The sequence below is a fragment of the Passer domesticus genome, chromosome 1, assembly GCF_036417665.1.
Source record: "Passer domesticus isolate bPasDom1 chromosome 1, bPasDom1.hap1, whole genome shotgun sequence".
Taxonomy (NCBI): domain Eukaryota; kingdom Metazoa; phylum Chordata; class Aves; order Passeriformes; family Passeridae; genus Passer; species Passer domesticus.
The window spans coordinates 9,832,779-9,848,540 of NC_087474.1; the positions used below are offsets into that span (position 1 = coordinate 9,832,779).

General features: G+C 36.3%; 1 protein-coding gene across 3 annotated transcripts in view; it reads left to right on the forward strand.

Moving 5' to 3' along the window:
* Positions 1-15,762, forward strand: part of WDR37 (WD repeat domain 37) — a 43,974-nt gene that overhangs the window by 11,358 nt on the left and 16,854 nt on the right. For all 3 annotated transcript variants that reach the window (XM_064390775.1, XM_064390864.1, XM_064390945.1), the window contains 9 exons: positions 611-707; positions 2,300-2,395; positions 2,563-2,627; positions 7,744-7,879; positions 9,209-9,280; positions 11,187-11,231; positions 12,896-12,972; positions 14,705-14,942; positions 15,467-15,608. In XM_064390775.1, coding sequence (XP_064246845.1) covers positions 611-707; positions 2,300-2,395; positions 2,563-2,627; positions 7,744-7,879; positions 9,209-9,280; positions 11,187-11,231; positions 12,896-12,972; positions 14,705-14,942; positions 15,467-15,608 — 968 coding nt within the window. The remainder of the gene's footprint in view (positions 1-610; positions 708-2,299; positions 2,396-2,562; positions 2,628-7,743; positions 7,880-9,208; positions 9,281-11,186; positions 11,232-12,895; positions 12,973-14,704; positions 14,943-15,466; positions 15,609-15,762) is intronic.

Genomic DNA, 15,762 nt, shown 5'->3' on the forward strand with positions numbered 1-15,762 from the left:
GTGTAGTAAGCCAATTTACATATTGTGGTCTACAAGCAACTGAGGAATAGAATGCTCGAGTAATATCTGAGGAGGGAAGGATTAGAAATTGTAGTTTTCTTCACACTTAGTTGTGGTTAGTGAGAAAAGTAGGTAGATGTTAAAAATACATTTAAAATTTTAGTTTGTCTTAAGCTTTGGTAATAAGATGCATTGTGTTCACAACTTTCTAACCCATTGCATAGTCAACTCTTGAATTACTTTATCAAACAAAGGTATTCTTTTTTCTTGAACTGGAAACATATTGATTAAAAAGAATTTTTTCCTCACTTTCTGTTTTTTTTAAATTAATTGTACATGCATCTTGATTTTATAATTTTTCTCTAGTAAAGAAAACCAAAACAAATACCATAGGTGATTTGAATTCTATCCCTTGAAAGTGAAAGAATATATAAAATGAATAACTCTGTGATGCACAGAGCTATTTGTTTTGTGTTCTACTCTAGCAGTAGTTTTAATTTACCTCCTTGCTGGGACATTGAGATAGCTGTTAAAATCAGTTCAAGATTGAAGAGTAATTTTATTAAATATATGTAAAGAAAAATATAACCCCCAATATTTTGCCTCCCAGGATTCCAAGTTACCATCTGCTGTCCGGAATACACTCCTTGAACTTTTTGGACAAATAGAGCGGGAATTTGAAAACTTGTATATAGAAAATTTGGAATGTGAGTATATATTTTTTTTCTCCAACTTATGAATTGTTCATATTTAGGTTGAAGTAACACTAATTAAAACACATTGGATATTGTAGTATAATTAGTGTAACTGTTCTGTGAGGAGTTTAGTACTTGTTCTGATTTTGTAGCCAATGAAGGAATTTGTACCTTCTCAGAAAAATCACTTTCTTAGCTCTATCTCTATTCTCTATATCTATTCTCCATCCAGCCTTTGAAGTTTTTGGCTTTGTTTTATAATCACAGGCATAATTTTAATGATGTAGTATTAGTAAATAAATTTGGAAAACCTACTTGCTTGAAAAAGTGTAAAATGGAGTGGTTTTGGATCAAACTACTTACACATTGCATAACCTGCACCTGCAGCTGTTCAGGAGTTTTGAAGTCAAGCAGTCAGATAAAAATTCCAGGTGTTATCTTAAAAAGGTGTTTGTTTGATGACAGTGCAGTTGTCTGATAATGGAAGTGATCCAAGCTGATGTAGGAGGATCCCAAGTTAAGTAACACAGGCCTATACAGTCAAGCCTCCCTTGCTGGAATTTTAAGCTGTGTTGCATTGGCTTGGATTCTGAATTATGGAACATGTCTGACTTGGGTCCAAGTCAATTTTTTTTCCACACCTAATCAGTTCCCACAGTTAAATCAGACACTCATGTTACAAAAAAAAAGTAAAAATTCTTGCCTGCTTTCTTTGACATGTTCTGGGTTTTTTTATTCTCTTAACCTGTGATTGTTTTGGTTAAAGGCTATTATCAAAAGTATGCATTTTTTAGTGACAATTTACTCAACTGAATTCTTGGCCTCCTGCTGAGAAGTTGGCTGGTAGCAAGAAAAGTAGAATTTTCCTCCCCAGCCTTCAGAAATGCTTGTCAGAAAACAAGTGGTGGATTTGTACCCTCCAGAGTATGATTATTTTCCTTCTTTTCCATTTCCATTTCTTTATCTACTTTCTTCACCTCACAGCTCTAGTTATGATTGTGATCTCTTTTCAACCCCCTGACAATTTCTGAATTTTTCTCTTCTCACGCTCAGTCTAATATTTTTTGTTCTTGGTCTAATTCCTACAGTAGTGCAGGAGTTACTGTACACAGAACTTTTTTTAAAAAATAAATTCCAAAGTATAAAAAATAGTCATTTGCAGCACTACCTTTCTTCTGAGACTCTATAGTAGACAAGTATTTGAGAGAATACTATTTTGTGATTAATATAGCATATGTTAAGAAAGGATGTGCTAATTCTGTGGCTAAAATATTTATGATGCCACAAGTTTTCTGTCCTCTGCTGGATTTAATTGAATACAGATGGGCCATGTATTTCACAGAAATGCTTTTGTTAAACCTTAGAGTAATTAGAAGCCACCAGTACTTTGGAATCTGGATCAAGGTTGATCTCTGGAAAATTCAGCATGAGTCTTGCTTTATGTCTTAGTGAGACCTGCTTTAATAAAATCCCAGTTCATCTCCTTTCCTCTCCTTAGCATAAAATAGCTTACTTACTAACCATAGCAGTTCTGAAATGCTATGTTAATGCTGTTATTAATGATAGCCAGTTTTTGTAGTAATGTGGATTTCTGGATTTGTTAGTGCGTAGGGAGATTGACACCCTGAATGAGCGCTTAGCGGGTGAAGGACAGACAATTGATGGTGCTGAGCTGAGCAAAGGACAACTGAAAACAAAAGGTAAGAGAGCCACAAAGAATCCTAAACCAGTATTTCTGAATCCACTTTTTTGTACTTTGTTGACCAAAACTTAGAATGTTGCTGAAGGGAATTAATACCAGTTACTTGTACAAACAAGCTAATGCTGTATTTGAAATATCTTCCTTTGAATTTATTTGTCTCAACAGCCAGTCATAGCACCAGTCAGCTTTCTCAGAAATTAAAGACAACTTACAAGGCATCTACTAGCAAGGTATGAGACAAATTAAATCTCTACTCATCCATGTGTACATCCATGTGAGACTAATGTGACTGTGTTTTAAGTTGTAAATTGGGGTTTCTTTAGCTGGGTAGTGCTGGTCTGTGAGTAAATCTGCTCCTAAGGAGTAGTATGTTTATCTTGGATTCATCAATGACCCATTACTTCAACTATACCATATGATATTGTTACAATAATTACTCACCTTCTTTGAAGAAGGGATGTTGGAGGGGAGAGAGTGTGCACATGTGTATGTGGGAGTGTTGTTTTGTAAACAGAACTAAAAAAAATAATTATGTTTCTGAGGGAAATAGAGAACTTGCTAGTGGAATTCTGAATAAAGATTTGGATATTGCAGTTGAAATGGGGATTTAAGTAGGCGCCTCTATGTGTACTATTACACATTCCCTTTTAAAAATAATTTTTATTTTTAGCTATGAGACTAGAACAATTTGTTTCCTTTATGTTGCAAGCCTTGCTCATCAGTAGCTAGTGATGTTTTTTCCCTTGGTGTACTGGCACAGTTAACCTTTCTGATGCTTTTCATTTTGTACATCTGCATCAGCCTAGTATTTTTGTTTCCCTCACTCTCTTCTCTTTTTCAGTTTTTGCAGAGAGTTTACCTGCTGCTGTTTTTTTTCTCTATCAGAGTCATTTAATGATATATTATTAAGGTTAAATAAAATGTGAGGAAACCACAGTGGAATCTGGTATGTCAACCAGCTGTGTAGGCAGCTCTGTGGTGACCTGTAATGCAGGCTGATATGTGGTGTAGGTGTCTTGGAAATGCCTTCTCTTAAGTATGAAAGTTTGAAAATAAGAATAGGGTAGTGAAATAGACTGAAGCTATGGTGGTTTATTTGGTATGCTTTTTATATTGCTGTTTTTCAAACTTTTATTCTTGCCAATTTGATGCATAAAGGTGCCTCTTTCAAGACTTAATGACTTGAAAATTCTTTAATGAGACCACTTAAATAGTGGCAACATGATATTAATAGGGGCTGTATAGTTTTGGTACACCTACTATATAGTTATGAATTAGTACCCTCTAGTGTAGTGTGTTGTTTTGTGGGGTTTTTTTGGTCTTTGTGGGTTTTTTTTGGTTTTGTTTTGTTTGTTTAGTTTCTTTTGTTGTGGGGTTCTTTTTTTTTTTGTTTGGGCTTTTAAGGCAGTGTTAAATCCTTGTCCTCTTTTACTTTGTTTCAATGTAGCACTTGTAGTTTTTGCTGAGCAAGACAGGCAGACCTCGCAGCTTCAGCCTGGGAAGCTGGGAAGTGTGAGGAGGAGACTCCTGGGGAGCTGATCTGCGTGCACAGCAGAGCAGCCATGAGTAGTGGAGCATGAAGAATTTAATACCTGAACATTATGCTCATCTCTTGTATCAATTGGTAGCCAACAGATATCTGCATGTGCTGATGTATTTCACAACTTTGAGTCAGAATGTACTGGGGAGTAGACAGGAGCTGAAGGAAATTACAACACTGAGAATATCTCTGTCCAGTGTGTTCTTTGTAACCTTAATGCACTTCACAGAGGTGATTTATTTTGACCTCTCCTTCCTCTCCACACAGAAGAGTCAAAGTGTAAACTTTTGCCTCTTGACCCACAGAGAGACTGGAGCAAAGAAAGAACACAATTTTTCTAACAAACCATGATTTTTCCATCTGGACCCTGACTGGATGTAGTACCCCAATACCCTGTCTGAGGAAAAACACATTTATAGTTTTAAGAGTTCAACAGCTTTGAAATTCTTATGGCTGTACTTTCTGTGAGCATTGAATGAACAATGCTGTTTCCCAAAATGGTTGTGTTCCAAACTCCCTGGGGTAGCAGATCACAAGTTTTTTCTTCAGCCCTTTATACCACTGCCATACAGGGGTTTCTTGGGTGTGTGGTTTTTTGGATTGGTTGTGGTTTTGTTTTTTTTTTTTCCATGGAAGATTAGAACAGGCTGAAGTTTTACAAACCAATTGTTTTGTGTAATTGCACACAACTACATTTTTCAGATTGGCAGTGCATATAGAATTAATTTTTTCCCTGAAAAAACCTTTCACTGTTTGCTTAATCTAATGAGAAGGCTGATCCTTGACTGCTTTAATATTGGTAAAAATACTAGGACATGGTAATAAATACTAAAGCAGTCTGTTCATTCTCTTGGGGAAAATGCTGAAGAGAACATTCTTAATTCAAGCCCTTCATATGAAATTTCCATGCTGGAATATTTTTCATCACTTAGCTATATATCAAGTAGGCAAAACTCATTTCAGAACAGCGTGGTTTTAGCAGCAAGGGTTATCCACCAATGTCCAAATCCTGAAGAGGCAGAGTAGATTTAAAATTTGGTAATCTTAAAACTCATTTTTTGTTAATGGACAAGATTCTGTAATTTACGTGCAGTTAATTTTAGATGCAGGAATCACTATATGAAATCCATGTTTTGATATTAACAACATGTAATGGCTGCTGTTAGTGATGCCTGGCTTATGAAAGTTGTTACAACATCAGGGAAGCATCAATTGTTTATGCAGAGTCCTAAAATAAACTGAAATGATGTAACTTGCTCCATCCAAACTAAATACCAGGATCTCTGATTTGTCTAGATCAGGATAAAAACTCTTAAAAGAAAGTATTTCTGCACCCCGTAGTTAAGAAGAATAAAACTTTTTTTGACTATGTAGTTTTGCCCTCACTGCTTAAAGTTGCTTTACAGGACATTCTGTTCATCAGGCACAGTGTAATGCTGCTGGACTGGTCCTGAGTTGATCAGGTTTTTATTCTTGTTTCTAAAGTACCCTGTCTAAGAAACTTTGTTACAGGGTGCCTCACTCTGCTTGCCATGCAATTGTTTCAGTTTGTTTTCAATTTTCACTTGTTTACATAGTAAGCGATTGTTTCCCTATTAACAAATCTTTTTGTAGAAGGAAGTACATGAAACTGTATCAATTTAAGAAAGAGGACAGGCAAAGGTGAAACACACGCAGGATGTGGTTGGTCATTTATTTGTGTATGATGATCTACAGAAGTTACTTCAGACATTTTCTGCACTACAGAGACCTCTTTTTAGCAAGTTGCATGTTCTTTAAATATTTCCTTTCCTGGCTTGGGACATTATGTGTGTTTAGCAAAGCAGGAAGTAGTCCAGGCCCTGTCTAGTTTATCCAATTGCTGATATGTGAGGTGAAGAGTAGCAAAAAATGAAAGGAAAAAAAAGCTTGGAATAAGTGTGTGTTGAGTAAATATCTGTATCAGGATGTTTACTGTTGGATAGTGTTCTTGAACTCTTTTCTTCTGTGTATTAATTAAAGACTGCTAATACCTCAAATGGAGTTTTACATCCTTGCTATTACATGATCAGTGAAACCACTGTCCAGCAGTTCTGGAAATTCTGTGTTTATTGATGGGTAGGGGATAGTTTCTCCTAGAAAACTTTTGTATGGGGGTTTGACTCAACATTAGAAAGACAGAATAGAATGCAAGCACAGGCTGAGTTGAAAAATACCAAGTTTGAAGTTTGAGCTGAGTGCTGTATTAATCCTTTCCTGTTAGTATTTAATTCAGCTGTTCCACTTTTCATACATGAGTCCATTTAATTTGAGGACTGTATTCAATGTAAAAGTTGTATCTGTAGGATGGTGTTGAGAATTTAGGAAAGTCTGCAGTATGGTTGAACTAATAATCCTTACCATTAGCCCATTTTCTTTTCAGTGCATCTGTAATGACTGTTCCTTCTGCTGCTGTGAAACCAAAATGCATATTAGCTGATAATTTGGAATTCAAATAGGGCATTATCATTTCATCATTAGAGAGTTGACATGCTCAGGGTTTGGAATGCTCTTGCAGATTTTCTTTTAGCTTTAAAAATATTTTTTGAAGTAATTTGCTTTAATGACATAGTTAAGACCTTCTATTTTAATACCAGAAACGAATGGGATTTTAACCTTAGTTTATTGTATCTGAAATGTAGACTTAATTAACTTTCTAACTTTTACTAAGCTGTGGATAAGTCTTAATGTGATTTGTGTTGACGTATTTAAAGGTTTTGATTTAACTGGTCAGATACCTGCCTGTAATTCCATGCTGAGGAAAACACTGATAAATTGAAATTGTCTTTTTCATTCAGTTTAACAAAGCTTTTGAGGTAGTCTTTTTCAAAGAAGAGTTATGAGGTTCAAGACTTGTTGGGTAAAAATAGGGTATTTGTAATGATGGCTTTTTAAAGCCATCTTTCACGACTCTTTGTTTCAATTGTCTATGGAAGTGTTAAGCAAGAGAAACTTTTTTTTTTTTTAATATTGCACTTCTCTTTATCTGAAAATGTAGAATTTCTGCCATTTGCATCCTTTCTGTAGATGCCAAGTGTTTTGAGCATTCCTGCACTGTAGTGACTTGTAGTTTTACTGTTTTACTACACTTTTCTTCCTTTTGTTTGATATTACTTATGCATACAGTAATTTGGATTTAATGAGCCTTCTCTGTTTTTCCTCTAATAGCTTTACTTTGAGGGATCATGCTTATCAAATGTTTAGATGAGTTTGACATATATTTTTAAAAGCTTCATTACACAAATAAACAGGCATATGCTCTCAGGTTGATGTTTGATTTGATTAGATTTGTTCAGTTTTAAAGAAAAACAGCAGTGAGTGTTTTAAATTGGACTATTTCTGGGTTTTACTAGAATTATATAATAAGTACATTTTTTTCAAAGACATTACACTGGCTAGCAGGGATTGTCTTGAGTTACCAGATGTACTTGTTTGGGAATAGGCAAGGAAACTTTGCTCTTTTTTTTTTTTTTTCCATTAAAATGCTTACCCAGACTGAATGAGAAATGCGCTCTGCACTTATTCCAATAAGATTGCATTATTGTAGTGCAGAATAGTTTGTCTTGCATTCTGTAAAAGGGCTGCTACTAAAAAAGGAAAAAAAAAAAAAGAGAGGTATGTTTGCATCCAAACTCACTTTCCTACCATCAAATGTCAAATTTTTGACAGTAATGATTTGTCAGAATGTTAAAGAATCATGGAAAAGTTAATATCTATTCTTATTTGTAAGATAACTACCTGATCTTGGTTTGATGTGGAAAAAAATGTTGGTGTCTCTGCTATTCCAGATTGTATCCAGTTTTAAAACTACAACATCAAGGGCAATCTGTCAGCTGGTAAAGGAATATGTTGGCCACAGGGATGGTATTTGGGATGTCAGTGTCGCGAAAACTCAGCCAGTGGTGTTGGGAACCGCATCTGCTGGTAAAGTTCTGTGTTGCTTGAATATTTAGAAAATTCTGGTGAAGTCCCTAAGCTATAGCAAATACAGATCCAAAGTGTACTCAAAAACTGAGCTTCACACTGAAAGAGTCCTTTTAAAGAAGTTCTGTAGCTGAAAAATTCTTAAAATTGGAATTTCCTTTCCCTTAGAAGGTTCAAGCATACTTGTTGGTCTCCCTAAAGTGTGTGCCAGTTCACTTCCATGCAGGTCACACTCTCCTTAGTCAGCTCTGGCATGTTGGGTGGGTGGGATGGGGAGCTGCTTGCTCAGATAGGCCTCTGGCACAGAATTCCATATGCCTGGAAACAGATCCCTGCAGGCTTTCTCTCCTAGCATTGTTTAGTCTTTGTTTAATAGAAGCTGTACATGTGGTCATAGTTTGCATATTCTTGTAATCTTGCATTCTATCTTTTGTCTCAAAACACAGGGGCAGCTAAAAATCTTAATTTTCAGTCCTTTTTACTTTATTAGATTTATTCCTTCCACTTGAGGGGGTACAAGTACTAATGAACAAGTCACTAAATCTATTATAGTCCAAAAATCAATGTAGAGACTTGTGTAGTTTTGGAAAATTATTAGGAAAATAAATCATGACCAGACAGAACCAGTCAATTTGAAGTGACATTCTTTTGAAGCTGGAACAGAATCTGAAGGTATTGACTAGACTTTAATATTTATGGGCCAGAAATCTCTGCTTCTTGAACTGATCTATTACAATTTTTATGTGCCTGCTGAGGGGGCACATTTTGTTTTTGTGTGGGACATCTTGTCTTTGTCCTGATTTAACCTGGAAACCATTCTCCAATTCAGCTTTAAAGTACTACCCACTTAAATACTTAAATTAATTATTTATTTTTGGGTGTGACAGGATAAAGGAGTGGCATTTGGAATGATTTCCTTTTTAAATTAATTTTTTAGTGCTCTACAGTGACCTGTATGCATTTGGGATTTCCATGCAGGAAGTAAATAGATTGTGCATAGAATTCCTGTTTGTATTGGCTGCCTTTTTCACCATGGAATGCTTTCTCTTTTTTTCTGAGTCTCATGATACATTGGCTGGAGCATTATACAGAATTTGCCTTTCAATTTGCCTTGCTGCAAATAAATCTGATACCTTTACTTTTTGGGGGAGATGTGTACAATGATAAAAATATGTTAGGTTTTGTATATAAGGTGGTAGTCAAGAGTTCTACATTTAAAATCTATTTCATATGGTATGTACTACAGTGGAAGATAACTTGTTTGTTGAAAGGGTAAAAATGAAAAACATATGTTTTTAACTATTTACAGCTGCTTTTTAATCTTTGTAGATCACACTGCTTTACTGTGGAGCATAGAAACAGGGAAGTGCCTTGTCAAGTATGTAGGGCATGTCGGCTCAGGTAAGATAAGGGCATGTTGTGAAAATAAACAGAGCATGGGAGGGGGAAATGTGTTTTGGCCAGCTACAGAAATGTTTATTGTGGTTTCACTTGCAGGTTTGCCAACATCGTTAACAAGTCAATTGTGAAGTTCTACTAATTTTCATACAGAGAACGTTTTGTAATATGATTCTTTATTGGTGAGGCACATTAAGACAGTTCTGCAAATGCTAAATGAATAAACAAGTCCATATAAAGAAATTTACAGGCACAGTTGCAACACTCAGAAGTTAAATGTCATAACTCAATGTGGTCTTGTGCATGTGGAGAACAAAAGAAGCTTATATAATCAGAAATTAGCTGTCTTGCAGAATCTGTGTTATATTTGGGTTAGAACTACAGATGCTAGGTGAATAACTTTTTGCACTTCTTTGTTTAAGATCTCATATATAATTTGCTGCATAATGCAAATATCTTGTTTTTAAGACAGTTAATTAAATATAGGTATTTTTCTTTCTTTATACCAGTATGAATATTGTGGAAACTGTTTTTTAAACCCCTCTTTGGGTGGGGAGGTGCAGTGCAGTGAAGTCTTTTATGTTAATTTTTGGTGTCCAATTTGACAGGAACTTGATTAACACCCTTCTGCCTCTTAATGAGTTAGAATACAGGATTTTATAGACCAAAACTGGAGAGGTTTTCCAGAGTTTTTACTTGCTGTTGTGACCTGAGCACTTTGAGTGATCATACTGGAAAAGTGAGGAGCCCAGTTATTGACCAGGATTGTTTGGTTAAATAACTCAGCACTTCACATGAACTTTTTGGCAAGGGTAGAAATAGAATTAAATTCTGTAGAACTGCTTCAGCTGTGGGTTTTTCTTCCTGCTACGTGACTTCTAGCTCCTACAGCACAAAGATAAATGCATAGAAACAACTGGTAACATGTTATTGCATTCAGATATCTCGGGTTGTTTGCTGCATGGACCTCTCAGTTCTATAAAGTCATGTTTGAATACTTCACTCACTTGAACTTTCATGCTGGTAGTTTTCTTTTAAAATTGCTATTTGGATAACTGCAAAAATAAGCAGTTCTAACCTGTATTTAAACAGTTGTGTTTAAACAACTGTGTTTGAACAACAATGAAAGATAAATTATATTGTATATTCATTTTATGCAACGATATAAATCTATAAATTATAATATAAAGAATGTATTTTTTATGTAATAAAACTTTTTTTGTTTGACAGTTGATTTGAAATGGTGCAAAGGTGTTGGTGCCAGCAGCTGGTGCACCATAAAGTTAGTTCCATTTAGGGGGTATTTTTTTAGACTCATTACACCACGCTCTCCCAACAACATATGCATCTATTTTACTTGTAAAATGGATGGAAATGAGTTCTGAGTTCTGTCTTGAATTGAATCTTATGCACTGAAATGAAATGAAGAGTTTTGTTGGTTGATTTCGATTACATATGGTTGCAGGACTGAAATCTGATTTGTGTTACTTGCATCAGGTTTTCTGGCATTTGTTCTTGCAATGCTAAATAATAGGCAGGATGTTGATGGTAACATATAGTAAGTTTTCATTGAGTTAGAAATAATTATGAATGCTTAAATTCTCTGTATGGAATTCCAGAGCATTATCCCCTGTCAGCTTACATATGATTTGTTTATCCTCTCTAACATGAACCACTTGTACTAGATTCAGAAAATAACTTGCTAGAAAATGTGTTGTATGTAGCTTGCTTTCATTTGTTTCAACTGTAGCTGCTTCCCTTGATACTACACTTTCATATCACCTTAAAGATGACTACCAAAAATGGCTGAAAACTTAAGACTACTTGACTTTCAATGCTTTTAATGATAAAATATTGTGAAAGAATTCTTTTACTATACTAACTTAAAACTTTGCTTTGTTTCATACAGTAAACTCCATTAAGTTTCATCCCACTGAGCAAGTGGCTCTTACAGGTATGTGAAGTTTTTTCGTATGTTGAGTATGTCAATCTTGATGGAAAATAAGTGTAATTTGCTAGTTTGTTCTGGTTAGTTTGTTCTGGTTGCAGCTTGTCTCCCTATTGCTTGTCAGCATCCTTGTTGATTGGATTATTTTTACATCTGAAGGCATAACAAATCAGAGCTAGATCTTGCCATCTGTGTTTTTCATCTCATGTTGTCATTTGTGCTTGCCTGCTCCAAACCAGACACTTAGAATCATACATCAGGTGAATGTTCTGGAATTCATCCCAGAGTACTCAAAGAACTAGTGTGTGTTACGGCAGGATACCTCCTGATTACCTGCCAAAGTTCTTGGGAGTCTGGAGAGGTCTTTTCTGACTAGTGTTACTCCAATATTGCAAAAAGGGTGTGAGGAAAGACCAGTGGAAGTACAGACCCGTTAATCCAATCTCAGTTCCTGAAAAAATGATGGAGATTATACTGGGTACTGCTGAGAGGTATTTAAAGAATAATGCAGTCATCAGGCACTGTCAGCATGGGTTCACAAAGGGAAGGTCCTGTTTGATTAATTTGACATCCTTCTAGGATGAGGTCACCTGCCTAGTGGAGGAAGATGTGGTGGATTAAGTTTTCCTGGGGTTTTTAGTAAGGGTTTTGGTACTGTCCTTCGCAGTCTTGTTCTGGACAAGTTGTCCAGCTGTGGGATGAGCTGGTTCATGGTGTGCTGTGTGGGCAGCTGGCTCAAGGGCAGAGCTCAAGGGTGGCAGTAAATGGGGCTGTGTCTGTCTGGCAAAGGATCACCTGTGGTGTTCCTCAGGAATCAATTCTAGAGCCAGCCCTGTGCAACAGATCTATCAGTGACCTGGGTGCAGGAGTTGAAAGCATCATTAGCAGGTTTGTTGGTGGTATCAAACTGGGAGGTGCTGCTGGTTCTTGTGAGGTATAGGAGGCCTTTCAGAGGGATCCAAAAAAGGGAGAGCACTGGGTGATGAGTAATGGGATAAAATTTAGCAAGTTCCAATGCCAGATGCTACATAAAGCAGAGTAATGTTAAGCACAAGTATAAGTTGGGAGAGGAGTGGCTGGAGAGCCTGAAGGATTAGAACATGTTTGTTCTGACCATAGCAAGGACAATCTTGAGTTTGTCCTTAGTTAACAATGAATAAGTCTATTTTAAAGCAGATGGAGTTAAAATCATATGGTCCCTTCTGAGCTGTAAACTGCCACTAGTTAAGCTGAGTTGTTTAAGGCAGAAGAGGAACAGCTTCACACTTGTTATTTTGGAATTCTCATTAAAACCAAGATAATAACATTTAATGGAAGAAATAATTGAATAAAGAACCTCAGTATTTTGAGAAACAGTAAATGAATATCTTGTGATGTATTAAATGCCTCCTTCAAATGCTACATATAGAGCAGTGGTGAGACTCATGTTCTGATGTGTAGTATTCAAGTGCTGTAGGAGTGATTAATTTGGTAGCTGCTTATATCTTGCATAATAAATTATGTTTGAGATGTTGAGACTTGCTTACCATAAAGTTCATACTCATGTCTGTTAGGAAAAGATGCAACTTAGACAGTATTGCTAAATGTAACACTAAAGCCTATTTTTATTGCCCATGGAATAATATTCCTACTTATTCTCTCTCTTTTTTTGCTTCTCCTCTCCTGTGCAGCATCTGGAGACCAGACAGCTCACATCTGGAGATACATAGTACAGTTGCCTACACCTCAGCCAACTGCAGACAGCAATGTAAGCAATCAGCTTGCTACAACTAAACTAATTGCACAGCAATTTCATCAGATACAGGTTTTATGATAAGACTGAATGTTAAATTTACACATAATTAAAAAATTACATGATTTCAGGACTGCCAAAGGTGGGATTTTAAGGTTTTAGTTTATCAGCTGCATTTCAGCTTTTCTTTGAAAATAGGCTCCCTTCATGTTTTCAAAAGCATTTGGTGCAGAATAGAATTTACAGCTTCAAGTAGACAAATTAGTGTTTTGTTCAAGGTAGTAAATGTGTAAATGAACTGTAAATGAACAGTCAAATAACTTCTTTTTTTGTAATAATTAAATTCTTTGTAAATTGGTTAAATTTTTGTAGCATAACTTACTGAGGCACCTGTATTAGCTATAGTTGCTGTAGATTGAAAACTGATGGTAAAGACTTGTAATTTTGGCATTTATTTGAGTCTTCATTGATTTCTAATTAGCCCTTGCCAGCACACATCACACTGTCTGATTTTGTTGTCCCCAGGCCTTTATTTAGTCAGTATTTACTGTAAAGTATAAACCTGTCAAATGCTTATTTTACTAAAAAACACTCTTACTAAATTGTGAAGAAAACATTATTTATGGCATGAGCTTCTCAGTAGGCTAAGTAGGGGCAAGAGTTAACTTTATAATATGAGATAGATTTCTGAGTGGAAAATGTTTGATTCAGTTTATTTGATTTGGCATTTCCATTTTGAAAGAAAATACAAATGTTATCTTTTCCACCCCCAAGTAACATAAAAGATGTTTTTGTCTTGTGTAAGTGTAAAAGGAGTTCAGAGAATGATGTGTAATGATGAGCAAAAGAATTTATTTTGCATCCAGTTTACATAAGCACTGCATGATCACTGTATGTTGGTCAACAGACAAATATTGCTGTAATGATTTGATTTTTAATGAATAAAAATATATCTGTAAATTATTTTCTTCCCAAAGATTAACATAGTGTCTTGTTAGGTGCTTCCTACCTCTAAAAATTGAAAGGAGAAAAGTCCCTTGGTAATGTGCTGCAATGAAACTCTAGGGTAATACAGTTACCAGACAGTAAAGGGGACTGATACTCAGACCTAAAGAGTTTGTAGAAGAGTTTAAAATGAAGTAGAAACATAGAGTTATTTAGATTGGAAAAAATCTCTTAAGATCATCAAGTTCAGCTGTTAATACAGCACTGTCACAGCCCTCCACTACACCATGCCCTTAAGGGTGACATCTACATATCTTTTAAATACTTCCAGGGATGTTGATTTCACCACTTCCCTGGCTTGATAACCTTTTTTTGTGAAGAAATTTTTCCTAATATCCAGCCTAAACATCCCCTGGTGCAACTTGAGGACCCTTCCTCTTGTCCTATCCCTTGTTCCTTGGGAGAAGAGTGATGCCCACCTGGCTGCACCCTCCTTTCAGGGAGTGGTAGAGAGCAATGAGGTCTCCCCTGAGCCTCCTTTTCTCCAGGCTGAACAACTCCAGTTCCCTCAGCTGCACATCAGCAAGTTGTTAAAAGGAGTTCTTAAAACTGCACTTAACTTACTGGTTATATTCCTTCAACTAAGTTTGTGATAGTGAGTACTGGAATGGACTGGGTGCAGCAGAATTATTTTACCCACATTCACATTAAGGGGATTGGGAAGCATTTACACTGCAAAATGTAACTTAGAGACATTCCTTCCCTTTTACTCTAAACCTTTTTTTCCCCTTGCGTTTTACAGCAAGTGTCTGGAGAAGATGAAGTTGAAATCTCAGACAAAGATGAACCTGATGGAGATGGAGATGGTTCCAGTGATTGCCCCACTGTCAGAGCCCCACTGACCTCCCTGAAAAGCCACCAAGGAGTGGTCATAGCAGCTGACTGGCTTGTTGGGGGGAAGCAAGCTGTGACAGCATCGTGGGACAGGACAGCAAATCTGTATGATGTAGAGACTTCTGAACTTGTCCATTCTCTTACAGGTATTTGTTCACTTGCAAAAAAAAATTAAATTGGTGGTTTGTTTTTATATGAGGGATTATTTGTGGGTACTAAAACACTGAGAAAAGAAAGTTGTTTCTTAGGAGCAGGATGTGAGTGTGTACTGTCTGCTGCTTAGTGTTGTAAAAGTTTTTAAAATTGCAGTCTTGTAAATCCCCTGAGCATGAATTTGTCTTCTTTTAAGCTTATGATTTAACTATGAAAATATAGTTGTTTAAATTGAATGTATCCAAAATTTCAAAAGCCTTTGCAAAAGGCTTTTGCTGTGTTCATGGTGTGTTAAGCAGCAATAACCTGCACTACTGAATGTGAGATAAGTAGTGTGACTTTTGCCTTCTAATACATTCCCAAACTTTTACAGCAGTAACAGGATTAAAGTTCAGAATGATCGTTACTCCTTTCTGTTTGGGAAAAGAGAAGAAACCATCAGCATGTCATTCCAAGCATATGTGTTAATGAAAACTCTTATTTTCATTACCTTACACGTTCTGCTGTGTGGTTGCAGGGCACGACCAAGAGCTGACGCATTGCTGTACGCATCCCACGCAGCGCCTCGTGGTGACATCGTCCCGCGACACCACCTTCCGCCTGTGGGATTTCAGAGATCCTTCTATCCATTCTGTGAATGTCTTTCAGGGCCACACAGAGTAAGTGACAGCTCCTTCACAGGTTTTCTTCAAGTTTGAAAAGTTGCAATTCTGCCCAGAAATGTTCCTGTGCGCTTTAAGGTGCTGAGTTCATTCCTGTTTTGTGAGACTGATTTTTCACAGAAAACCCCAATTGTGCTCCTTCAAATGTAGC